This window comes from Fukomys damarensis, unplaced genomic scaffold, assembly GCF_012274545.1.
Source record: "Fukomys damarensis isolate Sample0158 unplaced genomic scaffold, DMR_v1.0_HiC HiC_scaffold_24, whole genome shotgun sequence".
In the NCBI taxonomy this organism is placed as follows: domain Eukaryota; kingdom Metazoa; phylum Chordata; class Mammalia; order Rodentia; family Bathyergidae; genus Fukomys; species Fukomys damarensis.
Window position 1 is genome coordinate 2,438,844 of NW_022900936.1, and position 27,778 is coordinate 2,466,621.

A 27,778-nucleotide genomic window follows, 5' to 3' on the forward strand; every position below is an offset into this window, starting at 1 on the left:
ATTCAGGCAACAAAGTACAAACTTTGAAAAAATATTAGTCCAACAATATGGACAACACGTCATCCAAAAGAAATGTCAAGTCCTTAATTGTTACAAGGCCTACAGAAGTAGGACAGTCACAGGAATGGTGGCCATGTCCCTAGACAGAGTGGGCAGAAAGTGCTTGAAGGGTGATGCCCAATGGGTAAAGCTCATGTGTTGAAGGCTTGGTCCCTAACCCAACACTGTTTAGAGGTGACTGGATGAAGGTGGTGTAGACCTTGTCAATGGATTTACCCACAGATAAATTCAGAGCTGAATGGGTTCTTAGGGGGTAGGGCCTGGTTGGAGGAAGCAGATCCCTTGGGCTGTTCCTCTGAAGGGTACATTCTGTTCCCAGCCTACTCTCGCCCCTCGCACTTCCTGGCTGCCATGAGGTGAGTGGCTTTCCTCCCCCAGGCCCTTCCACCGTGGTGTTTCTGCCTTGGAGGCAGCAGACCATGGACTGAAGTCTCTGAAACCGTGAGCCAAAGCAGATTTTTCTTCCCTCATGTCTTTACCTTGGGTATTTTGTCACAGTAGGTGAAAAGCTGCCTAGCACACTCCATCACCTGACTAACGCTGCCTGCCTCTTGCACAGACTCAATATGTAGGCACCAGTGCCATACCCACTTTAGATGAAGCTACTGAAGCTGAGTGGGGCTGCACGAAAATGTCCACTGGTGCATTTTCTACTCTCTGTCCTCATTCTCAGCTGAGCAGCTACAAAAAGTCATGGCATTTATCCTGTACTTTTCTGCATTTGCCTTGCAAATAAATGGCAACAACAAAAATACTTGAAATAAAAACACCCACAAACAACAGCTCACCCTTCCCTCAGTGGAGGTAGACAGAAAGAAAATAAATGAAGCCATCATTCTTTATTGTTTGCTGGCACAAATCTGCAGTCCATTTGCAAGATTACTTGCGGATAGATGATTCTTATTTTATATATTTTTTATGCATTTCTAAGACTCATTTGTGCTGGGCCTTATGCCATAAAGCCCAAGAGAAATGCAGTAATTCAAAAGTGAAGATAAATTTCTGAAATAAAACCAGCCAAGTGGTTCTGAAAAATGGGTAAAACAAGAAATAAAACTGGATTTAACAAGAATGGATGATCTACAAAGGCAAGTCTACAGGAAGCTAGCTGTTTCAGGTTGTAAAAGTAGAAAGTGATTCTTCAGAGAAGAACTACAAGGCCACTGTGGGCTGGATTCAGTCTGAGGGTTTGTTTTTCTTGTGCTATGAGTGGTTTACAAATACCAGAGCCAACACCAAAAGCTGCAGGTCTCCAAATAAACCCAACATTTCTGGCTTCTCTTAAAACACAAGCTCAGACGAGGCCTCCATTTCCACTTGAAGTCAGTCAGCAGGACCTTTTGGTCTTTTTCCTTACAATCTATGAACTTTTAGGCCATCCATGAACTGATGCTGTCCTTGGCTTCCTTGCCCCCCTGCCCCTTGCTCATTTACATTATTTGCCAGCCCCCAGAATCTGTGAGCTTGCAGGTCTCACTCACAAACCCAGACCGTTTGCACCCCGCCACACTGAAGATCAAACTGCTGACTGACCCAAATTTGCCAGTTCCCATTCCCAAGTCTTCTGGGGAAGCCAAGCTCTGGCTGAGGCCCATAACCTTCCCAGAGCCCTCACCACAGCAGCGCTACAGTACAACCCACCTTTCTGACATTGTCCTCATCAAGCAGGGGAAGCAGGGGCATCTCCTTCCTGGGGATCTGGGAGCACAGCTCTGTGACTGCCTGAACAGCAGGATGAGGCAGGCGTGGTGCCTGGTCAGGGCTATGTTCTGGATGTGGTCTGAGTCTGTCCCCAAGGACTTGTGTGTTGAAGCTCTGCTCTTGGTGTGGTCATGTTAGGAAGTGGGGGCTTTGAAGAGGTGGGGCCTCATGGGAGGTCACTGGCTCCTTGAGGTGCTTCCCACGGGGTGGGTTAAAGTGGTTCCCTTGAAACCCAGAGTGCCTTTTCTCCAGAGAACTCCCTGCTCTGGCTTCGTGTCTCACCATGCAATAACTTCTTCCCCCATACATGCTTACTGTGATGCTAGACATCATGGGATCCTCACTAGAGCTGAGGTCATGCTGGCTGTGTGAACTGTGAGCTAACCAAACCTCTTTTTCTGTAAAGTATCCAGCAACTGAAATTTTGATGCAATAATGGAGAACCGACTAACACAGTCCATTTCCAGGCCAACCTCCAGAAACGCAGTTTCCACTCTCTCTTGAACCACTTGCTCTAGAACTAAGCCACCCTAGTAGGAAGACACTCAAGTCACCTAGCAGACAGACTTCTACGGGAACCCACTACCCGCATCAACTCACCAGGCGAGTGAGCCACTTTGGATGTGGATTTGAACCTCTCTCAACTCAACTCACTGTCCTCACTGGGCTCTGACCTCATCTCGGATTCATGAGCAACATAAATGAGCAAAATAAGGAGCTGATTTGTTACACAGCAAGCCCTGCCCCCACTGCATCTGAAGGCCAGGAGAGCCCTTAGAACAGCCGAGCGAGATCTGGAATGACGCCCCACAGTGACCTGCGCCCCTCACCTGGCCGATGTGCCTTTGGAACCGCCATGTTCATCACTCGCCCTCCATCCTGAGGTTTGGGGGGAGAGGCAGTGAACCTGCAGATCCCCGATTCTGAAGGGGTGCTGGAGGTCAGACTGTCCGTGTACTCATTTGTCCCTGCCGTCAACTGCTCGGATGACGTGTCTGAGATGAAGCACTCGGTGATGGTGAACTTGGCGTGCCTCAGCTGCTCTTCCATTTTGGCGTGCTCATAGGCCCGGGCCAGTTCTTCGTAGGTGGAGGAGGCACTTTCTGTGGAGACCATGCTGCTCCGTGCTCGATCTGCACCGGGAAGAGAAAAGGGGCAGGAGACTTTTCTGTCACCTAAGTTGGAAGCCCATGGATGGTCCTCCCTGCTCCATCCCTCTTCTCCATCCCATGTCTCATCTGGCAGGAATCTTGTCACTCTGAGACTCACGGAAGAAGCCTCAGCAAATTCAGCAGGGAACCCTTGTTTCAGCAGAATCTGCAGTCAGCAGCCCCCCTCAGACATTTCCACAAATAAGTCATGTGCCCCCAGGAGGGGCTCTGCTCCTAGTGCAGAGTGGGAGTGTGGAGCAAGTCCAGCAGCACCCGCCGCACTGCTGAATTGATCTGCACCATGGAGATGCTTTAACTGGCAGGGGCGGGGAGCTCCTCACTGCAGCTCTGCTGGCTCCACCTGGGAAGCCGGGGCTTTGAGGGAAACTGGCCACCAGCAGAATGGCCCCAATCCCTGGCATTCATCTTTTCCTGTTGCTGCCTTTTCAGAGACTAGAAAGCATCCAGGACAAAAACCAGTGCACATGTGCCTTTTACCCAGCCACAGACTCTTAGCCAGAAAAAAACCCTGCATTTTAAATCGACAGAAAAGTTTTGAAGTTACCTCTTTGGAACCCTGAAAATCTGAAAGGAATAACAGACATAAAAATAAATTCCTGCAGTGATGTTCCACCTTTGGAAGGCTGCTTTTGAAGGATATCATCAAGAATAAAAGGAAAATGAGTACTAAAATTTCCTAGAGCAATTAGGTTCAGAAATAATTTCTTTTCAGAATTTCAAGAGTGGCAGTGGGCAACACAGTGCTATCCTGAGGCCCTGTCTTCTCTGCTCCTCTGAGCCTGATGCTGCAGACCAGATGACTGACCTCACAGTCAGCCCTGCCTCAGTGTAGCGCAGCCCGAGCTCCCTGCGGAGGGTGCTGTGACCTTGGCAGCAAGGTCACGAGCAGCACCTTAATCCCAGAGGTGAGGTGGCTCAGGAACCCTCAGAGTGAGCCCAGCAACTGTGGCAGTCATGTGGGAGAGGCCTGGGAAACAGCTCTCGTTCTCTAGCAGGGTGGGAAGGGAAAGGAGCAAGAGCAGTGGGTGTGCGTGGAAGGTCAGGCCCCGCCGTCTCCAGATCTGAACCTGTGTCCTGTGAGGGGCTGACGCTGTAGCTGTCGCTCTCCTTGTCCACAGAACCTGTGGCCCTGGGCGTCGGCAGCCTCCAGTCTGTGGTGAGGGTGTGTGCGGAGATGGTGGGGTGGGGTCTGTTGAGGGTCCACTGGCTGGCGTAGCGGTTCCGGGCAGTGGGCCCCGCCTTGGCATTCCTCCGGGTGGTGGGATCTGCAAAGAGCCAAGCAGTGTCACAGTCTCCAGGGGAGAGAAGTCAGCTGTGCGGGGTCAGGGGTGGGGCAGCTGTCCCCACTCGGCCCTCCCTGCTCCCCCAGGGAACCATCCTGGGCTTTTCCCGTGCAGAGCACTGTTCCCTTCTCCCTGTGGCCTCACATTCATCCCATACTTACGCAGGAGGAAGGCCTGGAGGGGAAAACACTGAAGAGTGAAGTGGTAGCTCTGGGCGTTGCTGTGGCCCAATTATTTGTTACCTGATGCACATTCATTTAAACTTCCCGAGAACCAGCATCTTCTGTGAAATCCAGGAGCTCAGCCAAAGGTGCTCAACTACACTGTCCTGCCTCAGGTGTCATCACGGGGTGAAATGCGTTTCCCCAAGTGCTATGTCCATCTCCTAAGCCTGGTCGCTCAGATCTTGAATGTCCCCTGGATGTCACTGTGTAAGATGAGGTGATGCTGGAGTAAGCAGGGCGGCCCGAGTCTAGTATGACAGTGCCCTGAGCAGCGGCAGACACAGGAGGGAGTGCACCATGCCAGGGTGGAGCCGAGGATGGCCAGAGATCTAAGGCCAGTGATCTAGAGATAGAAGGGGGCTGGGACCGACAGGTTTCAGAAGGAGCCTGGCCTGGGGACACCTTGATTTTGGACTTCCAGCCTCCTGAAGTGGAGACCGTAACTTCCTCTTCTCTCCAGACAAAGGCTGTGGCACTTTGTTGCTGCAGTTTTAGGAAAAGAATACAGTACTGAGGTCTCCAGGTATTGCTGTCTGTGTGGAGTCCTGGCTACAGCTGCAACTCTGTTAAGTGTTCACTGAGCACCAAGCTTCTGAAGAAAAGGGTCTGCATCCTGTCCCAGCGTGTCTCAGCCCTTCACACAAGGGAGCCCGTCTCTCCAATGGAGCTGCTTGAACGTTGGTAAAGATGACTTGGGGTATGGAACACGGAGAACAGAGGGTTAGATGGTCTTTGGGTGTCGCGTGCCTGATCCCCCAAATGCAGAGGTCTGTGTGTGCAAAGGCTGCTGCCGGGGAGCTTTTTTCTCTGAAGCTGAGGGCTAAGGCAGCAAAGGAGTGGAGTGGGGAGCTGAGAACAGGAACTTCCAGTGTCAAAGAATGTGGGATCCTGGAGTGGGCCCAGGGCCACCATTTTGGAAGTGTGTGGAAAAGGATGATGTTTCGGGGGCCCAGTGTGAAGGCGGCCTATGGTCCCACACAGGTCTTTCCCCTGTGAATCCTCTGCTTTTCAGAAAGGAATCTATGCACTTGTATTTCAACCCGGTCAGGCCTCTTCCGAACACAGCAGCTCTGCACTGCTGAGCATGAATGCAGTGGCTTCAAAGGGGACAACTGAGAGGGGCCCGGACTGTGACTGGGCTGAGCTAGCTTAGCGGCTGGCTCTCATGAGCAGGGCTCACGGATTCATCCGCAGAGCCTACAGGGATCTCTGGATCCAGAGTTTCCTGAAGGAATTCCCACAGCCTTAGGCCACTTTATCCATGAGAATTGGCTCCTGGGAGACAAGTGACATGGCCAGCAGGTGACAGAGGAGCACCCAACCCAAGCCTCTGCCTTTTGTGTCAGATGCTGCCTGCTGCCTGGCCATCAAGGTTTGCGCTGTGTTGCCTGTGCGAGCACGGCTTGCTAATAACTCAGTTGGAGCGTGAACTCTGGGCACTGGGGAGGGGGGAAGACTTTTGTGGAGATGGAAGAGTCTCCTCTTGGCAAGTTTCTGGGTATTGGACTCTGGACCAATCCATCACTCCACTGAGCTGCAAGGAGCATTAAGAGGGCGCCCAAGTCGATACATTTTGAGATTTCTTAGGTCATCAAAATACTCCGTCTTGGTGCATACTGTCCGGGACATCGATTTTAGACACATTTCACCCTTCACTTGCAAATTTCCACAGAAGACTTTATTGGAAGATGTATTTCTGGGCTTGATTAGAAGGCAAATGGATTATGCTCGAGTGTCGGGCCCTCTGGTCTACACGACAAGGTGTGAATGACAATTGTGTCTCTCCTCTCCAATGCTAGGAGAGAGGTCCTCCACAGCGCAGAAAAACATCGTCAGGGGTAGGAGGCTAAATGTCTTCCAGGTACTATTGACTTGATAAGTGGAGCTTAAATAAGTGAAGTGTATTATTTAAATGCTAATGAATCTTTTCCAGAAAATCACCCAGTCCCTTATGTAAGTTTCTAGGCGCCTCATCTTCAGTCTTCTTTAAGGCTTTTGCAGTGACAGCTGTGGATTAAGAAGGGCCTGTCTTCTCCCCACCTGGATGTGGGGTGCAGTCAGATGGTCTCAAGGGACTTCCTCTGCCCCCTGCCCTCGCCCGTCTTCTTCCCCTGGGGTCCTCTCTGTGGGCAGGATAGAGGCACCCGCCCCAGGGTCCCCCCCGCCACCGAGATGGCCCTACGTGGAAACTTCCACCAGAAAGTCATGCACATGTCAGCCCTCATGCGAAGCCACGGTTCTTTCAAGTTAATTTTGTGCATTATCCCTTTCTTCCTAGATAAGGACAGTGTGACAAGGGGCCTGATGCTGTTGAAATGTAGGTCACGGTTTTATTTCCTGAGCCACAGCCTGCAGCTCTGCTCTGTGCTGGCCGAGCATTCTGGAGTCAAAACCGTCTCAGTATGAGGGTGCTTGACACATTTTTTTTTTAAATCAGGTTTTTGGAGCCCTGGTTTTGTACCTGAAGTGAACTCTATGTTAGCTTCTAAGACAGCAGCTCAAATAAAATTTTAACTTGGGTTCCACACAGTGGTGTCTTTTGTGTAACTTCCTAGCTCACTGACTAAGCAAATACGTGTCGGGATTTAGGGCCCCTGCGTCGAAAGCACACTGTCAGGCTCCTCAGCTTTTAATATAAGCAAACCTGGTGACTGAACATCAGGTTTACTAAGCAGCAAGGAGGTTAGAGGGTAAGGGATAAAAATAGCTCCTGGCCTTTCCATACCACTTCTAAACCTGCATTGTTTTTGCCCATTGAATCAATTATTTTAGTTATCCAAAACTCAGGATGAGAGGATTTTGTGGGTAACAGGCTTACAGAACATGTCCTGTGTCCTGTGATCAATGCATTAATCTCTTTTCATCCCCTGGTATTGGTTTCCAAGTTTTCTAAATGCTGGGGCTTTGCTTTATATAGATTTACCAGCTGCCACCCAGAAAGGATGGACTGGGATGTGAATGCACCTGCACTGAACTAATAAATTCTCACCAGGGGCTCACTGCACACGGCTGCTGGCCACATCCCAGTCACTGAGCATCCAGGGATTTCCCTCAGTACTGCTGCTAGGACTGTTCTGGGTGACAGAGTGTGGGGGGTCTCAAATTATCTACAATACAGATGTAATCCATGCTTTAAATCCACACGCATACATGCGTGTGTGTGTGTGTGTGTGTGTGTATAAAAGTGCCTTCTGTGAAATTGCACAGTATTTGCACATAACCTCCATGCACCCTCATACACTTAAATCTTCTCTAGACTCCTTACGGCCCCTAACACAATGTAGACAGTCACTGTATTGTAGTGTTTAGGCACTAATCCTCTATTGGTTGAGTGCTGACTGCACACATGTGCACACACACACGTGCATACACACTGGTTGTGTGGTGAGGGCAGGGCTTTGGAGTCGGGCAGCCTGGGTATGAAGTGCGGTTTCCTTGTTCACTTGCTGTGTAACTCTGGCCAAGTGACTCAGCAGGTGGCCTGACCCTGCCCCAGAGGCTGGTGACCTCCCCACTTCCTTTAGACCCAAGTGGCCCCCAGGCACACGGAAGGGTTCAGACACCTCAGGTCTTGGCTGTGATGCCTGAGCAGCCAGTGTGAGGCCAGGTGCAGGACACGCCCTGAAGTTGCTGGAGGATGAGGTAGGAGAGCCCGAGGCTTAAAACCCAGTGTGGGAGGTGGGACGGCCAGGAAGGAGGCAGACTCACTTTTGAGGGTGGGCAGAAAAGTGGCCCTAAAAAGTGGCAAAGCCCAATGCAATGCATGCTGTGCTCAGAGAGGCCGCACAGCTGGGCCGGATGGGAGTTGTGTACTGCTCTCCCAGCCCGGCATGGACTCGCTTTCTTCCACACCCTGGCTCTGTACCTAAGGTCCAGCCACCTGCGGCTCAACAATATCCAGAGAAAATGTGTGTACTGACCACGCAGAGACTCTCATCATCCTCCCCTGGCTGATGCAAGGAACGCACACAGCGTCTCCCTCGGGTGGGGCGTTACAGTCCTTTACACATGACTTAAAGTGGCCCCGAGTACGTGTGCAGGTTACACACAAAGACGTTGCCACCTCAGAGTCTGGACTCCCTGGGGCCCTGGTACAGGGGGAACAACTGTGTGTCAGAGCGCTGGCAGACATGGGAGACAAAGCAGATACGTGCAGGAATAATCTCCAGGCAAAGACGAAGAGTTGGGACGAATGCTCCTCATCCGCCATCTCTTTATGCTCCAGTATGTTTTGCAAGTAGAAAAAACTGGTCTAAAATTTCTTCAGCATGGTCTTGTTGGCAATCCCTATGAACTCGTGGGAGGAGACTGTGAACCCTCAGGAGAGACGCCCACGGCGGGTGAGGACACAACGTCCCCTTTAACCAGAGAGCTTGGGAGGGGAAGGAAGGGAGGGAACTAAGTTGGTTTCTCAAGTCCTGATGCGACTGACGCCATCCTTTCTGCCCCTTCCTCCTCTTCTGACCTCAAACCCGACTGGTGTTTAAATGTACTGGCTGAGGCCCGCTGAGTGTCGGCCACCATGCCGGTGCTGGACAAGGCCAAGCATGAAGAAAGCCCCGATTTCCAGTGCATGACAGCCCCCAGGGACAGGGGAGGGAAGCTGAATCAGGCTCAGCCAACAAATGTGTTTTTACTGAAAGAGATAAGCAGCAAACTGGTTGCCATGTCTCTCGTCCTCATAAAAAGAACGTGTCGTGCCTCTCTGGCAAGCGAATTCGATGTTTAGAAATGTAACTTCTGAGGTACGCTCATTTGGTGTGCAAATGACATATTTTAGATGCTCTTCTTAAAAATAAAGAGTTCGTGCAGTGGCAACATGGTCCCACTGATGTCATTCGGCGTGGAGAGGACAGGGGATACAGTGCTCCCTCTGTATCCGTGGGCTGGGTCCGGGCCCCTCAGATACCAAGAGCTGCAGATTCCCAAGTTCCTCTTGGAAAGTGGTGCTGTGCTTGCAGCCCACCTGCTCACACTCTCCACACACCTGGATAATCTCTAGATTGTTTACTGCGCCCAATGCTGTGTCAATGGGTAGGATTCGCATTGCTTAGAGAGTAATGACAAGGAATGTGTGTGCTCGTGCTCAGAACAGGTGAAATGAGCTCTCCTGCGTATTTCTGCTCTGTGTGTGGTTGGATCTGCAGAATCCCAGGGTATGGAGGCTGAGTGTGTGGGTGAGTGTCCGAACAGACCGGACCTCAGAGAACACCTGGTCCCCAGGCTGAGGTCAGCATGGACAAGCTCCAGACACAGGCAAGCAAGGAAGGGGGCTTCAGAAAGCTTCTGGGTTTCCAACTTCTGACCCTGCTACAAGGCCAGTCACCCACCTCCACTAACTCTGAATGAAACTGGAACGGTCACTCATGTGGCTCGGGGCAAGAATGATGCTAAAGATCTCTTCTGGTACGCAACGTCCTGCAGATGACAAATGAATAATTCCGTCTTGGGGAAGGGAAGGAGCCAGAGCCCGGGGATGCGTGAATTTGAGGAGTTGGCCGGGGGTAAGTTGACATCACTTCATGGAACTCATCGCAAGGAGAGAAATGCTGTTCTGAAGCCGTGGGGTCTCCTGGGGACATCAGGCCCAAGCCCAAGAAGTGTCCAGGACTCTCACAACACAGCGTCAGCCAATGCTCGGGGGCTGACGGTGGCATGGCCGCTCCTCATCACCCTCTCTCACCGCTCTCCTAGTTGCTCACCGCACCCAGGGCTGTGTCTGCCCACAGCATCCCGGGACCCAGGCTTCCCCTCTGCTCCCTCCGGCCTCGGTTCCTGCCTGCTCCTGGGCGTCCCTGCCCACGGCCACTGCCCGGCTCCGTCACACCACTCTGCTCCATTTCAGTCGAGTTCTTGCCGAGGAGAAAACGCACTCAGCTCCTTGTATAATGTCAGCCTTCCCCACTGGGAGGAAACGGACTCCTCCTGTGGCTGAGCACTGTGCCGTGGGTGGAGAGAGAGAGACCTGAGCACACATGTGTGAATGCAGAACGAACGAATTCCTAGACCTCTCAGCAATGTGAAGCTCCCAGCCCAGGGAGACCCTCGCCCCCCCAGCGCGCCCACCACCTCTCCTGGTTTACAGCTTCTGTGCCTGACTCAGATCTGTGTCTCTGCTGATATTTTAAATGCCGTCAAAGCCACTTCTCATTATTTGGGGGCTTCCTGTTCATGCACCCGGAAGCCCCACGTCACTTCTCCAGCCCTATGACGAGCCTCTGCGCCTCTCTCTGCTCCTTGAGCATTGCAGGGAAGGTGAATGCAAGTGGCTCTGCACCTGGCAGAAGGAACTGATGTGCTGTGGCTCTGCCAGGCTGGGGGGAATCCTGTGCCGCCGCACCAGTAGAGGTTGGGGATGAAGGCATGGTGGGCACTTCCTCCGGAGCTCTTGCGACATCTTCGGCACACCTGGGAAGGTGTTCCTCAATGAGGAGCCCAGACAAGCAGATGTGGGAGGTTGTTTACAATGCAGACTCCTGGGCCTCCTCTATAAACCAACTGGACTCTAATCTCTAGAATGAAACCCAGGAGTATTTTAAATATATACAAAAACGGTGCGAAACACTTCCAGTAGCCCCAGCCCTGGTTTCTGCTCTCCTGCTACTGTTTCCAGAAACTTCCGTACTGAGTAGGCCAAAGGAAGCTGAAGCCAAGCGTAAATCAATCTAGAAGGCCTTTCCTCTGAGTCAGCCGCACAACGGGGCTCAGAAATCTGTCCGAGCGCTGTCCTGAAGCAGCTGGAAGCCAGCGCAGATCAGAAGGGCGAAGCCAATGGCTGGAGAGCTAAGTCACAGGCCTGGCTGAGGCGTGGGGCACAGACACACCCGTTGGCAGAGCTATCTCCAGGCACTTCCCCTGGGTGCCTTCAGAATGTACTAACGCTCTCCAGGAAGGAAGGGTAAGGTTAGGCAGAGGAGACAAGCACATTCAAGACACTTTCCCAAAGGAACGTCAACAGTTGGGAAAACCCTTTCCTGGGTGTTACAGCATCATTTGGGAACCAGCCGGCTCCCTTCACAAAACTCACCCTGTTCGCAACTGCTTCACACACTAGAATTGTGAAGAACAGCTTTCAACATTGTATTTGTTTTTCTGATTATATCCCGCTGCTCTAAGGATGTAAGTTTTTGCAGTGTGAGGAGTGGTTTAAAAGCTAGACATCAAAGCTTCAAAATTGATAATAATCGAGAGATCAATTTCTCAGTGTTTAAAGAGACCTAGGAATGGTTTCAATAATAAAGAAACAAGTTATCTAATTAATAAGCTCAAGATATGTATAGTGGATTTAATTTCATTTCAATAATTTGTTTATGTCATGGATGCAAATACAATAATTAAACCCAGCTGTATCTCTGGATTAGCCAGAACTGGGATCTTTCTCAGTGTGCTCAGGAAGAAAACCTCTGAGCTCTGAGGACACACAGATGGACGGCCAAATCTCAGTGTCCCTACTTCTGAGTGTCAGCCTCGGGCTGTGTGCCTGCCTTCCTGAGGCTCAGCTTTCCAGCCGGCAAACTGGAGCCATGATGTCTGCTTTGGGGCTGGCTATCATGCAGGGCTGCCACAAAGGCACCACGCATGCCACCATCTTTCTCTCCCACTGGGGCACTGTTAGTTACTCCCCTTCTCCTGTGTTGTCAAAACTGAAAATATGAAGTGGATGTGAAATTTCTAGCACTTTCCCAGTGAACCAAAAGATACCAAGAGTTATGGCTTCAGTTGACACAGCTCTAATATAGCTAGGACCAAACGGTACACACTGGACCCCCCCACCCCCGTGAGTGACATCATCAGACACATTTGTTCTTGGGCCAGAGTGGAAGAGCCCCCCACGTTCACTGGACCGGGACCCAGGGTAATGTTTTCAGTGCTAACACCCACACTTTGAAACTGGAGTTGACCACTCACTCGTTCCTGGCCGAGCATCCGAAACATCCACTAAGGGCCCGGTGGCCTGAGACACGGACTGGTAGTGGACCGTGTGAGTCACCGTCAGGGACTTCTGTTTAGCGGCTTCCCCAAAGTCAGCATCCGTCAGCAGGACCGTGGAGCGATCATCTGCAGAGGAGGAGGAAGCAAACGCATTTGTCCACTTTTAATCACGGTGAGAGCAACAATAACAGCTTCATGTGAAGCCACAAAGACAGCTAAAGCCCTGGCACCAGGGATGGTCACTCACATCTAAACGGGAGATGGGTACCTGGGGATAACTTTGGAGCCCTGGCTTCAGAGAGCAGTCACCCTGCACAGAGTGGTCTTGCTGCTCTCTTTGGGGCTGCTTGCTTTTCGGTAAGCAAACGCTTCTTAGTGTAGCTGCTGAACTAATGGGCTTTGGGATTCAGGTGCTTGCAAAGACAAAGATGTCACCAGGCACGTCAGACCCCTCTCCCAGGGATGAGGCTACTTTCCCCAGTCTCTCTGGCTACCAGGAAGCTCTGTTCTCGAAGAATCACACTGCAGATCTCTGTACTGGGCTTGGCTCTGGGCTGAACTGGGCGAATGTTTGGAGGGGAACAGTGAGAGGAGCGCAGTTCGTTTTGAGAAATTGTTGCTTCCTCTGCTTTCTGAGGAATATTCCTCTTCTTCCCACCTCTGATTACTCCAGTGCACGCTTTAATCCACTTCTCCAGAAACACCCACTGCTCAGGCTGCCAATGCCCTGTGGGCACAGGGAGGCACAGCAGGAGCAGGCTGGCTTCCCAGGAGCTGGAGAAGGAGCGACCACCTGCCGGAGCCCACTGTCATCACTTAGATGTCTGTGGATCTGAGTTACGTTCTCTGTGACGTGACTCAGTCTTTCTTAAGAGCTGTTTGTGCGGCTTTTCACCAGCTTTCCGGGACTGCGGCTCAGGGTGATGCTCAGGCATTTATCAGCCAGCCAGGCTGGGCGGCAGCTCCCTGTCAGGCACGACTGCCGATGGGAAGTCACAGCAGCACAGCGACGCTTCTGTGCCCAAAAAAGGCCCTGGACGGAGTGAACCTTACAAAACCCAATTGCTCGGGCTCTGGCAAGAGACAAAAGCCTCTTGAAGTCAGAATCAAATTTCTTGGCAGAGAAGCACGGGGGAAAGGCTGCCAAGATGTCTGCAAGTGTCCCGAGGGTGCTGCCAGGCCGGCTGGTACTGCAGCAGGTGCCAGGGCTGGGCACGGAGCGCTGGCCCCACAGCTGCTCCCAAACCCCTCAAAGGGGGCCCTCGGCACAGAGACAGTCCCTGACACCCGGGGCGGGCACTGGGGGCCCATGCAATACTGAGTGTCATTAATGACAGCACAGGTGCCGTGTGGGCTCTGACTACAGCCCCACAGGAGCACAGCAGTGGGCGTAGGCTGGTGCCAGGTCCAGGGTACGAATTCCAGGCCCCTTTCTGAGCAGGATGTTAACCACCCTTCCTGGCTGGAAATGAATGGTAGACTGACATCGGATTCTTGTAGTAAGAGACCAGAGCATGTTAAAAGACCACAATTCTACTCTCCCAATAATTAGCAAACGCCTCCGACCCCCGCCTGCGTCACCGGGAGGTGGACGGCTCAGGGACGGAGGAGTGCATGGGTGGACCTCTGGCATCCACCCTCCTCACAACACAGGAGACTGTGGCGGGTGCTCTCCATGGTGCTAGTCCAGCAGTGACCAGTCTGGGCGGCCGTTCTGTCAGGGTGGCCTGGGCCAGGGCAGCGAGGACATGCTGCCCACCTGCTTCCCACCACTGTCCTTCTGGAGGGAGCCACACAGCATGTCCAGGCCAGGGCAAAGGGTCACCCTGCTGCCCAGGCCCAGCACACCCCTTCCAAACAAAAATGGCTTGGCAAGAGGCAGCCTCAGACCCTGCCTTGACCAGTTTCCATGGCCCCTGGGAAGCTTGGCAGGACTTCTGAGGTGAGGCTACTTGGAAGCAACCTGTTGGTGGTGACACGGATGGCCGGGCAGGGACACCGGTGTGCAGAGACCTGTGTGCGTCTCATTACAAAAGCCACCCCTCCTCTCAGTAGCAGCTGGCTGGAAGGTGGAATGGTGATGCATGTGGAAAGCCTAAAAAAGCAAGACTCCAGAGCACCCCAGCAGAGGGGAGCTGTCCTCCTCCTGGTTCCAGGGTGGGGAGACAGGAGTCCAGCGCTGGGCTCTGGGTAGGCAAGCCACACACCTCTGGCTCTGGCAATTCCAGAGCCAAATGAGGAGGTTGAGTGTTTCCCAATTCCAGGGTGTGTAGCTTCTGCACACCTTATGGAGAAGCTGGCTTCATCAGAGCCAGTGAGGACAGCAGGCAGGGAACAGATTTCCAGGACAGGGCGCCCAGTGCCAGCTTCTGGACTGACCTGATTACAGATGTCTGTTCCTTGGAGTAGTAGTGGTCACCTCCCAGAAAAAACCCGATGGGATCAGAAGTAAGAACTCCATCCCAGGTGTTGGAAGCTAATGTGCCCCCACATTTGCTAATGTGTATTCCCCTAAACTTTTGTGATCACAGAGCATCCCCGACCTTCTATGTGGTATTTTCTACACCTCTGGATCTGGGTTGGGAAGGCATGGCTGCAGCAGACTTGCTGTGTAAAGTGGCCATCTGGGTGCCTACCAATGGTCTCCATTGTGTCTCTCTCTTCAATCAGAAGCTGTGCCCGGGGTATGTCAATATGCATTCTCAGAGTCTGCTGTTGCTTGCTTAAAGTATCTGAAGTCCGAGTGTTTTTACTAGGAAGAAAAGAGGGAAGAGGCGTTAACAGATCCAGTTCAGCCTGGCACTGCGCACATGAACTCTGTGTACTGTCTGATCATGCAAATGTCTGGGGGCAGGAGAGGGAAAAACTACCCGGGGTAAGACGTTTTTCCTCCATTCACGTGATATTTATTCAACTTCAGCAAAGGAGATTCAGAGAAATACAAGTTGTCGAGACGGGTTCAATATCTACTAACAGCACCTTTAGAAATCAGCATTTCTTGGGTAAAAGCTAAATGGAAAGTGATTTTAACACCAACACCATCGTCCCTTGTTAGAGGAGAGCTAGTCCAGCACTGGCACGAGGGGGCACATGCACCCCACTGGTCAGTGGATGGCGGTTCTACTAATGGATTTGTATTTACACCTGGTGTCCTTTTACTTCAGTCACAGTAACAAATCACAAACCTTGTTAGTGTCCCCGACATTAGCTTAGTTTCCCTAACTGATAATGCATTTTGGAGTAGAGAGGAAAAAAAAAAAAAAAGCAATTACTGCAATAATTTTGTCTCAGAATTTGTGTACCAGAAAATTAGTCTCAAGAGTGAGCTCCTCTCTAAAAGGAAATGAAAATAGGTGGTAAAACTGCATGGTATAATCATATTCCGTTATAGCCTGCAGTTAAAAAAACAAAAAGCAACCCCCCCACCCCGCCAAATCTTCATATTGTGTGGAAATCTCAAAAGCCAATAAAGGCCTTAATTAGCAATCCACATTAGGGGAATGGTTGCTCTGTCTTTACAAAATTATGTTAAAATAATGTTTACTGAGATGCCCCGTGGGTAGCAGGTGTCACTGGATAATTCAGCCCATGAGACACTCCACGGTGGCTGTAAATCCAGCTCAGCGGTCACCAGCCCTGCTCTGAGGCCGTGATGGGGGCCACCCACTGGGTGGGGTCCGCCTTAGTGGCGGTCACTTTCAAGACTCCACACTGTCACCGGGACTTTCCCCCACCCACGCCACTGGCCTGGTGCTCCAGGCGCCCTGCCTCTAGGGACCCTTTACGCCCACTCCTGAGCTGCGTGGCTGACAGAACCTCGACCCTGGGAAGGCCGAGTCCACGCCAGCAGCCCCGTGGATGTCTCTCGCCAGTGCCCTGGATACTCCGTGATGTCCTTGTCTCTGAGTATAGGCAAACTTCCCCAGGAACAAGGTAACTTCTGAAAAGTGCACTTTTCCTCCAAAGACCTGATCTTGAACCAGATTTCTCCCTCTGTCGATGAAAAACTGGGTTAGGTACCTAGATCATGCTCATTATGCGCAGCACAAATTCAAGCATTTTGGCCTGATTTTTTCACCTGGTCTCTATAACTCCCCTTCATGACTTACTAACTAACTTGTCATTTCATCTGTGGTTAAAACAGAAGAGTCCATAGATTTAAATACTTGTATAAAATGAAAAGCATTTGAGTTCGGGGGGGGATCTACACTTATATCATGCGTAGACAAGCTATATTTCCACAAAAACATATGGGGAAGTACTCCCCTGAGAATATCCGAAAGATCCGTTTAGCAACTTCACTAGGGACTTGAGCTCATCCTTGTACCAGAAATAGCAGCGTGAGCTAGTTCCTGCTGCTTGTCATGCATAGCTATGAGGCAGGCACGGCTGCTCCATTAAACAACTATGAGTGCCGGCACAGGCTATACTTAAGCAACACTGAGGGTCTGCTCCCAGAGCGACACAGGAAGCAAGCTAAATAACTGCTGTGCGCCACTGCCCTGGCACAAAGTCAGAATATGATTACCCCTTACGAACCAGGGCAGCGAAGGTTGGAGGTAAATTCCTCCCTCGACTCCAAACATGGGCTGCCAGGCCCTGTCGAGGGAAGGCAAAAGAAAGAACGGCCGAGGGACCGGAGATGGCGGGGCTGGCTGTTCGCCCCTCACTGCACTTACTTTCCTCTGCATGCAGCACACGCCCTGTCCTCATCCTAGAACCCAGCTCTGCATGGCGGGCTCCTCCCCTTCCTGCAGGACTGGACTCAGCTCCACTTCTCTGGAGCCCTTCCTTATTCCCTACTTAATTTTTGTCTCCTCCGCACTTATTACTCTCTTGCGTGTACTTAATTGAGTCAATTAAAGGTATTTAATTGATTTATCTTATTCATTATCTGTCTCTCCCACTGGAACATGCACTCCACAGGGATTCATTCACCTGCTCTCCCTGTGACCCTAGGACTTACAACAGTGTGTGGCCAAACAAAACACTCAGTAAACACTGATTAAATCATGCTGTTAGGGGGAGCAGTGAGGGCTGAGTGACGCGTCCCCAAAGTGCTGGGCTTCAACTAAGTCATTTCATTATACTGGCACTGCTGCCAGAGTTAAGGGCATTTATTAAAATGAAGGGCGATCCTCGAAAAGTATAACAATTTGTGTTACATACATGAACTGACTTCTCACGATGAATATACTCATCATGTACTACAAACAGGTACTAATGCAAATAAAGTTTAAAAAGTGTGGTGGCTCACTCCTGTAATCCCAGCACTCGGGAGGCTGAGGCAGGAGGATCGCTGTGAGTTTGACACCAGCCTGGGCTACATAGTGAGTTCCAGGTCAGTCTCAACTACATAGTGAGACCCTGTCTCAAACAACAACAACAACAACAACAAACAAACAAACAAAACACTTAAACTACACTGGCAATCTGGGAAAAACTTCCAAATGTTTTCACTGTAGAAGCAACAACGTCTCTTACAGGCTCTTGCTAAACCTATCAGCTACGATCTGGCTGCCCGAGGAAAACGGCAGTGATGGGGAAATTACGAGATTGGCCCTCAGGACAATACAGAGTGTTCTCTGTGTAAAGTAATGCAGCTCAGTTAGGAGACCCCAGGGTAACACCTGGATGGGCGCTGTGTTGTATATATACATAGATGCATATCAAAAAGACAAATTATTTTAAATGCTCAGTAAAATGAAGAGCATTTTGGTTTCTCATGTGTGTGGAGGTGATCTTTCTTCTGCTGACGACCAGCTCTCGCACTGGCGCTGAACTGGAGCATTAACGAGGCCCTGGTGAGCTCCAGCCTCACCTCTCCAAAGGCTGGCGTGTGTTTCAGAAAACTCCTCTTGCTTAGACATAGGAAAGGGGACTCGTCTGTGCGGGAGTGGGGGTGAAGCCCCTCCTCTCTGGGGCCTCTGCGGGGGAAATGTAGGGATGCCTGTGAGCTCGAGACCCCGCAGAGGGTGGGGTTCAGGTGCCTGTGCTGTCCTTAGGCCTCCCTTTGAGGGACAGCCAACCACGCTGGTGTTTGCAAACACCCGGCAGGACGCGATCTGAAGCGAAATGCTCTATTCACCCAGATGTCAGAACAGCAGATCTTGGGACAGCCTGGAATTTTACAATTTAAGACGAGGTTACTGGGATGCAGAGGGGACAACTGACCGGTTCAGGAACTGAGAATGAGGTCTTGGGCACATGCAGCCCAGAACTTGCAATTCGGGCCTCTGCACTGCTGGACACAGCTGCCCTGCGCTTCCGGGCCCTCTGTGTATGTAGTGACCTGGGCTCTGGCTGCCCGGCCAGTGACGCTGTCAAACTTAGCCTGAACTGAGCCTTCATGACTGAGAGACTGAATTCATCCCACCAATCAGAGGAGCTTGGAAATTCGGTTCCTTCCTAATCCCTTCCGCCTCCTGGAGGAGACCATTTTAGCCCTTGTAAGTGGTGGTGATTACCGGTTTCAGGGTTCCCGGTTACACCTCAGCAGCTGTCAACGGGGGAAGACCATTATTAATTCCTGTCTCAGCAACAGGTGGCCTTTCAGCCACAGCCATCGCCTTGCTAATAAAGAGGGTGCTTTCTCACACTGCCTCCACGGGGCTGGAGAGAAGGGGCAGGGACACAGTCCGGCACACGGAGAGGAGAGGTGAGCCACTTTCCACGGAGCAAACGCGGCAGAAAATGCGGACCATGGCTTTGCAGCCCTTGGACAGGGATGTGACTGATGGTTGGGTGGAAGAGGAGGCGGCTGGGCTGGGAGGGAGGGAGCAGGGTCTGGGGCAGGGAGAGCAGACGCAGATCCCACTGCAATCTGGGAAACTGCAGGGCCCTGAGGGCCAGACTGGCGAGGTGGGCTGAGGGTGGCACGGGCACTGGCTATCCCAGTGGAGCACAGTCTGCAAGGCTGCTGTACATCGCCTGGGCTGCCTTCCATGCCTTGGCTGTGCCCATGTGGCACAGTGTTTTTAAGAGAAGCTGAAGAATAAAATTTTGTGTGAAATCTCCTAATTTTAAATGTCACAAATTTAAATTCATAGCTTGAAAGTGCACGTGAGAAAACCCGGTTAGGTAGGTCAGTTACCCTAAGTCACGTGGCTCTCACGTCTTTGTCTTCCAGACGTTCTACAAGATGGAGCAGGCACACGCGTGTCTGGGTGTGACACGTGGCCCACGGCAGAGCCATTCCCTTCCTTTCCGAGCAGGTGAGTACCGACATCAGGGAGGGAGACACCCCCTGCAGACCTTCCTGGGCCCACCCTGAGGAGGCCAGCGTGCCTGTGGGCGGCCCTGCTGCCGGCTGTCTGTCTGGCACTTTTTATCCCCACTCCTACCTTTCTCCCAAGCCCACCGTGCATACAAACGAAAGGTCTACACCCTTCCTGACCAGGGCGAAAGACAGCAGCATTCATCTGGGTGCTCGCACCACGGACCCCAGAGTGGTCCTGAGTCCCCACAGCATGGTTTCACCCACGACGCGCGCTGCTCCACGACGCAGTGTGCTCGAGGAAGTCTTGGGACAGTAACTGGGCGCCCGCACCGCTCCCGATCCCCGCGTGCAGGTGGGAGGAAGTGAGATCCAGCTGCCCCACCGGCGGCAAGCTCAGGTTCACCGCCGGGGCCTGGACTTTCCCTTACTCGTTCCCTACCCTGACCTCCCCATTGCTCCTTCCACGCCATCACTGCGCTGTCTTACAAAGGCTTTAAACATGAGGGAAACAGCGCGCCAGTCAGTGAACCCACGTATATTCATTCTTCATCCCATGCTCCGGCTTTCGTAGCGTGGAGCTCCGACATTGTGAGGAAATCAATGACTGAAGAAAAGGGACCGGGCAGAAATAGACAAAATTTGGGGACACAAAAGAGACACTCTCCGCGCTTCCTCCCAATGCCACTCCAGCCCCATGGACATTTACAAGCAGAGCTGTGAAGGGTGCGCCCTTGTCCTCTACGCTTGTCAGACTCCTCTTCCTCATTGACACTATTCATCTCATCCACGTTAACGATTACGAACGGGCAGCCCAGTGCAGCCCACTCCCAATCTGAGGTGACTCACACGGGCTCTGACTGCGCTGGACAGCGGAGAGACGAAGGCCACATGGCTGGCAAGGACCATCGGGGGGCTCGGAAGGCCTCACAGAAGATGAGGGCAAGGGCCGGGTCTCTGCCCACCAGCCACTGCCTTGGGACATCCCCTGCACAGTACACCCCCTTTGGTGGTTCTCTCTGAACTTAGCAAGTGGTCAGAAAGAAGGGTGGACCTCAAAGGTAACAGGGCAAAAGGAAAGCTGTTTTCATACAACGTGCCACTCTGTTCCCAGGTTAACCGCAAATGCTCTACTGGTCAGGCCTAGCCAACAGGACAACAGCCCATGGCAGGTACTGGCCGTCAGAGGCAAAAAAATGTTATCTGGTAGCTACATATCCAACTGGGCATTATATGGCTATCCTGGAAAAGAAATGGAAAATGAGAGGTTGAAGTGAAATGTGTTATCAATTTCAAATTATCATCATCAAAAAAAGAATCACCAAGGCAAGTTGGAAATTGCTCTTTTTTTATACATGGGATCTGGTAGCAGGATGAAGTTCTTACCTCATGAGCATTTCAGCTAAACTCTTGGCATCTGGGGAGAGAAAGTGAGTATTAGTATGTGATAAACAACTCGTTAATGTTCACTAATACATTTATAGCACATTTTCTACAATCAGAGGACAATGGTGATTTTTATATACAGTTGCATAGCCAGATCAGTTTTAATGATCTAGGGCTTTATGGGTTCCTACAAGGGACTCTTTTATATCTTTTATTTATTATAGAAAGGAGCCACTGCTATCTGTGGCCATAAAATTGCAGACATCTATTACAGATTTTATTACAATCCATTTATTAGTCACTTCTACAAAACCCAATTTCATTTTCAGGAGTCAGAAAATTAACATATGAAAGTAAGTCATTTGTGTCGTACAAATCCATTCTTCATCACCTAGATACCAGAATTCAAAGCTTATGGCTCCGTGGGTCATTTTGCAATGGCATTTCTATGGCATTCTTTACCCCACAGATTGATCAAAGAACTGTATAAATGGAATACTACCGCTTGGGGAACATTGAGGTGTTTATTCCAAACTCAGAAATAAAACTTCGCTGTTTTCTTCGGAGGACATTGTTACCACTTCTAGTATAAGAAATCTGCATAAAAATAGTGTAGAAGAAAGAAATGTACTTTTTTGGGCGGCATTATTTTCAAATTCTCATTTCTCTTAAAATATAATGTATTCTTTTTACACATTGTGTCCTAGCAAAAATGAATGTTTCCCTTTTTCCAACGCAAAAAGCCTTCTTTTCTGTTTGTTCTTTCATGGCTCTCTGAAAAGACTTCACATGGAAAGTCCTATTCAAGGAAGAGAACTTTCTGGAAGTAAATACGGCAGGTAGGAAGCTCCATTTTCAGCCCGCCCCTAGCTTTGGCAGATCCTCTGACGCTAGGCACAGCTTTGTGGTAAAGAAATACGTGTGCCTGGCCATTTCCCCTCAGCCTCGAGGCTGACGTGTAAACGGGTCCTTTTCATGCGGGGTTCGGTGCACTGCACCTGGGGGGTGGGGATGGCACGGAACAACCCCACCGCCGATAGCGGCAGGCAGGCTCCCTGAGGGGCTGGCGCCCCATTCTCAAGTCAGCCATGCCAGCTGCCGTTGTGACCTCAACGTGGGGCCCTGGTTCTGTGCATGGATGGGTTTGGTCTGGGAGATGAGGCAGGTCTGTCTACTCCACCCACACGGAGAAGCAAAGGAAGCAAAACAGCATTTAATTTCCTAGTTTGTGTCTTTATATTTGTCTGCAAAGACAAAGTAAATAGCAAGAATTAGCCATGCCAGCTGCCGTTGTGACCTCAACGTGGGGCCCTGGTTCTGTGCATGGATGGGTTTGGTCTGGGAGATGAGGCAGGTCTGTCTACTCCACCCACACGGAGAAGCAAAGGAAGCAAAACAGCATTTAATTTCCTAGTTTGTGTCTTTATATTTGTCTGCAAAGACAAAGTAAATAGCAAGAATTTCTCCTCTTCCTGCACGATTTAACACATATATATTTAAGACGCACACACGCGCGTGTGCACATGCACACACTCACAACCCCCCTACACCACACACAGTGCCAGAAACTGGGGATTAATTAGCGCCACACAGCAACCAAAGCGGCCAGCTGCAGCAGTACTCAGCAGGAAGACTGCACGGAGCACACGGGTCCATGCCGGGTCCGGGTCAGCTGCCCTCCTCTCTCGCCCGAAGCAAACCTGGCTGCCCTGGGTCCATCACTGTTTCTGGCCCCATGATCTTTCTGTACCAAGTCACAAGGAACCGCAGAGTCCAGTGGTTTGCCCTCAGCACAGGCATCTTCCTCAGGGTCAAGCTCTTCCACAGGCCTCGGTGACCAGAGCCACCTGGTCGACCGTGTTGGGTGCTTGCCTTTGAGAGTGGATCCCTTCTCTTTGTCTTAGTTATAGCGCCCTCCTTTGACTTCACCTGAAGTTTTAAGAAGAAATCCTCTTGATGGAAATTCACTTCTTTCACTGCTGACAAAGCAAGAGGCTGGGGTTCTGCTGGACGGGCAGGCTGGGGGGCACCAAGCATGTCCTGGGGAGGGGACACTGCTGTTGCTTTAGCACTGCTGGCTCAAGTCCCTTTAATGACAGCCCCTGCCAGGGGACCCCTGCACCCCTGGAGAGATCAGGAGAGCAGGTGCCAGGCATGCTCAGCAGCCAGGTGGGACTGCAGGTCCAGCCTCTGAACCCACATGCTCCCCACTGTCTCCTCCCTCCTGGAAGGAGACTTGGGTCAGACCCTCAGGGCTCAGGGTGTCAGGCTGGGCCCAGCTGGAAAGATGAGTAAGACTGACTTCCAGGGGGGAAGGGACACAGGACCCAGGCCTCAGCCAGCCTGGGCAGGGCATGCTGTGGAGAGAAGATCCTGGTACTGGGATGATGAATGTGGTCAGGGCGGGAGGAGGTGATCAGTTTCACTGGAAGGAAGGAGAAGATGCCAGGGTGGTGGTGGGTGTGGGCAAGACCTCATGGGTGCAAGTGGTGTGACTCTGGGCTACTGTCTGTAATCTGCAAGCTTTTACCTGGGCCCAGGGCAGGCAGAGGAGGTGCTGTGACCCGATGCCGAGGGCGCAGGTGAGATGTGGTAAGGGTTGGATGTGAGGACAGAGGTGGTGGGCAACTCCCCAAGGTGAAGACCTGCAAAACGCGGAGCCCAGTGGTGGGGGACGGGATGGATGGTGTGGACAGCGTCCAGCACCAGACAGGACTCGGAATTTGCAGGGCAGGAATGGGTGCCCCGCAGGGCAGGGAAGCAGCAGGTGGGCAGGGAGCTGAGATTCCTGGTTTCTGAGGCAGAGGACTCCAGCTCACACTGTTCAGAGGCACAACCAGAATCAAGTGTGGCAGAGATGCCGGGCAGAGATGAGAACACTGGGGTGATTCGTGTGCACGCAAGATCAAGAAGAGGCAAGGAAGGAATCTCAGCTCAGACATGCTTTTGTTGAAGGGCAAGAAGAGAATCTGAGATAGGTTCGTAAAATTTTTCTTTAAAATCTCGGAACCATAGACTCTCAAGGGCAATGAAAACTTTTCAAATCCACTTCCTATGATCCTTCCTTGGTGCCTCGGATGGACATTACCACGTCAGCCACGGAGGGGCCCAAGCTGGGGCTGCAAGACGCCCCGGTGGTGGTCAGCACTTCCTAGCAGGCACCTGCCTGACGGAGCTGCCTTGCACCCACATGGCCAGCGAACCCTGCTTCTGACCTCTCTGCAGCTCAAATCTCACTTTTTCCCGCATCCTCATCCCTGGCCGCCCCAACCCTGGTCTCTCAGCTTCCTAAGTGGATTTGTGGTACAGAAGGGGGACAGACGTGAGCCTCATCTTCCTGGGTCACACGCGCACTTTGAAATTTCCAGGGGACCTCAGTGTCAGCATGTGCAGCCGGCCAACCAGGACCCCTGTGTACTCCCACCGTCTCTCCAGCTTGGCTGCCTCTCCCTGGAGGCCTGTGATCGCTGTCTCTGGTGCCGGAGACTGCAGAGACCCTGAGATGTTGCTCCCACAGAGCCCTCTGCAGATGTGGCCCCCTGCACCCGCTGGGCACGATCACACCCAGAAGGCCCTCGGTGCTTCAGTCCGCTGGGCTGCTGGACTTCGGTGCCAGCCTCTGACATGGCCTCTCACCCTGCACTGCCCGCTTGTTTCCACAGTACTCTCTCTCAGTGCCATGTCTTCATCATGTGGGTACCGTCCGATCCCCAGCAGACAGGAAACTGAACAGATTCCTCGTGAGAAGCCTCTTTCTTCTCCGCCGCTGGGATCCCTGGTGCCCTCTCCACCTGTCCACCTGTCCGTGCTGACGCTGGAACCGGTCACTAGCCCTTCCGGCCCCGCCCTGCCGCCGTCCGCCTTGCTTGGCTTTCGCTTCCTTTTTCCCCAGATGACAAAGGCTAAGCTTCTAACCACTTCTTGTCTAATATAATTTCGAGATAAAGCCTGGCTAGGGAGTCTCCGCTCTGAAAGACCTATGATTTCTTATTATCCTTTCTTCAGAGGAGCTGAGCACACACACTAGCAGTTTTTGATATTCTCCCTGCCCACAAGTGAGAGTACAGTGCTACTCTATGTGCTGCAAATGATCTTTTACAGTTGGCACGGAAGCGTTTGCAGTGACCCTGCTGAAATTTCACCTTCTTCACCGAGGCTGTCCAACCTCCCTGGTTTGCACTCCTCCCTCTAATTCAGCGGCTTCCCACACAACAGAGCCACTGGGGACTGCACCAGCTGCCTGGGGTTCAGCTGCAGGCCGGGGTTCCCTGCTCCCAGCGCTGCTGGAACGGGGGCCACATGCTCATCTGGGCCTCTGGTGGCCCCATCTCTCCTGAGGGCCACAAACCACCCCTTCCATAACCGAGCCGGCTCACTCCGGTCAGTAAGTTCCAGAGTCAGTGCTCCGAACATAGGTAGAGAAATTCATCACCCAACGCCTCTGACCTGCCTTTGTTTACAGATTATCCAGAAAGATTTTAGGGTTCTGTCTGGGAAAATTCTGTTCAGAAACCCAAGTGGGTTCCCTTTAGGGTATTTGGGACCGAGAGAGCCATGACAGGCCTCCTAGTACTCCTAGTGGTGGCGGAGGCCTTCAGTTCAGAGTCCCAGTGGCTACTATGTCCACACTGGGCTGCTTCTCATGTAGAACTTGTGTTACTGTTCTTTGTCAACACTGCTTGCAAAAAGCAACGCGTCCCGCCTCTTCCCAGTGCTGGTGGGTACCTAGCGGGCTGACGGCGACTGCCTAGTAGGTCTGGAAGGAATGGCAGTTTAAAGCCACGAGCGCTTAGGAGCTAGCTCTCACCCACCTCTTCCTCTCCTGTTCCCTTCCATCCTGTTCCTTCCCTGCCTCCTGATCACTCCAGGTTCCCACTGCAGTTGTAACAGCCCTCCTCCTGGTGCACACCGTGCCAAGCAGATGCCGGGTGGTCTCCCTTCCACCCACCATCTGCTCCCCAGGGAATGCGGTCCAGACCTCTCTCTTCCCGCCCAGGCACAGCTCAGGCCCTGCACGTCACCCGTCGACGTCTCCCACACGTCTCACGGCGCCCTCTAGACCGGGCTGGGTGACAGTTCTCCTCGGGCCCTGTGACTCCCCAGATCCGTGGTGGTGTTCCGCCCTCACTCTGGGGGTGGGGAGGCTGGCAGTGCACAGGGAGCTGCCCTGGGCCCTAGGAGCGGCCAAAGTGACCCGTGGGCTTGCGGGCAGGGGAGGCAGCGTGGCCAAGTGCAGAATTTTCTTTCAAGTGTGCGTTGGTGTAAAGAAGTAGGGAGAAACGAGAAGAAGGGAGCTGTGAGAGCGTATATTCTAATACACCAGGGGAAGCCCAGGGGTAATGGACATCAAGCTAAAACATACAAATAAACCAAGGATTTTGGGTGGGTAACCCCAAGATTGCAAAGTAGCTGCTGATACCACGCTAACAGCTCTCTTCAGCTGTCTCATGGATAAAGTGTGCGAAGCTTATAAGATAGGAACAGGACGTCCATTTCTTCCTTGACTGGTCCACAGTCTACAGGGAGTCCACGGGAAATGGCCTGGGTCAGGACAGCGATCTGCGCCGCCCCATCCCTCTGCCCCACGTGGTGTGTGGCTGTGGACCAGCTCCCGATTGGCAGAGCCTTTCTGGTCTTGGTGTTCAAGCCGGTAGCTCTGGGCGGAGGAAGCCACACTCCCGAGAGAGGACAGACAGTGTGCGGCGGAGCTGTGCTGCAGAAACACAGCGCCCTGGGGGCTCCCAAAAGGCACCCTCAGCTGGCTGGAGCCTCCTGCTGGGCCTTGTAGGTTTCTATGGGTTTCTGGGAACCAGGATGCTCGTCTTGGTCTGCCATGGGTGGAGGTGGCCCCACCGAGGCACTCTTGGCACACTAGGGATGTGGACGGTGCACACCACAGGCTGGGACGACGCACGCTGGGCCCTGTGCTACCATTCTGCAGAGCCTGGTTGCCCCCTCTGGTGCACACCCAAAACTTGTTTAAGAGGACACACATTCCTGAGCATGTGCCTGTGCTTCAGGGTCTGATGCTCTAGTTTGGGAAAGCAGAATATGCTTACTCTAATTTTTATGGGGCAGTTGCTTGTACACACTCCAACAAAGCACAAGAATGAAAAGAGAAAGCCATGCAAGGGCACCAGATCCGACCTTGCTGTGCTGTCGCTCTAAGCTTTTATTTGCAGGCTCCCCACCAACATCCCTGCTTTTCTGTGAAACTGAAGTAATCTCATAAATGAGCTATTTTTGTAGGGGCTATAAACCGGCATTTAGGTTGTTACAAGGCCCAAATAGGACTCCGGTCATCAGTGGCACAAGTGCCAACGGGGACAAAGAAGCACAGCCAAGAAAAGTGAGTCAAGGATGCCTCCACCCAAAACATTGTGGGCACAGATGGGGGACACACGGGGCAGGCAGGCCAGGGACAGGCAGCGTCCATCGCTGCCCTCAGCCGCCCACTCCTGCCCAGCTCCACAGACGTGCTGTGACCCCCAGTCCTGCTGTGAACAGGGTGGAATTCTGAAGGGGAGACACTGTTCTGAAGCTAAGGCAGAAGACAGGGGCAGGAGGAAGAGAAGGGTGGGAGAAAGAGGGAGAGGGACACACGGGGCAGGCAGGCCAGGGACAGGCAGCGTCCATCGCTGCCCTCAGCCGCCCACTCCTGCCCAGCTCCACAGACGTGCTGTGACCCCCAGTCCTGCTGTGAACAGGGTGGAATTCTGAAGGGGAGACACTGTTCTGAAGCTAAGGCAGAAGACAGGGGCAGGAGGAAGAGAAGGGTGGGAGAAAGAGGGAGAGGGGGGGGGG

At 52.2% G+C, this 27,778-nt stretch overlaps 1 protein-coding gene across 1 annotated transcript in view; it reads right to left on the reverse strand.

Annotated features, from left to right (window-relative positions):
- The window catches only part of Dscam (DS cell adhesion molecule), a gene marked incomplete at its 5' end in the record, with an annotated part of 531,581 nt that overhangs the window by 15,770 nt on the left and 488,033 nt on the right, over nt 1-27,778 (reverse strand). The window contains 5 exons of the mRNA XM_010636598.2: nt 2,592-2,894; nt 4,001-4,198; nt 12,349-12,498; nt 15,009-15,124; nt 20,975-21,005. Coding sequence (XP_010634900.1) covers nt 2,592-2,894; nt 4,001-4,198; nt 12,349-12,498; nt 15,009-15,124; nt 20,975-21,005 — 798 coding nt within the window. The remainder of the gene's footprint in view (nt 1-2,591; nt 2,895-4,000; nt 4,199-12,348; nt 12,499-15,008; nt 15,125-20,974; nt 21,006-27,778) is intronic.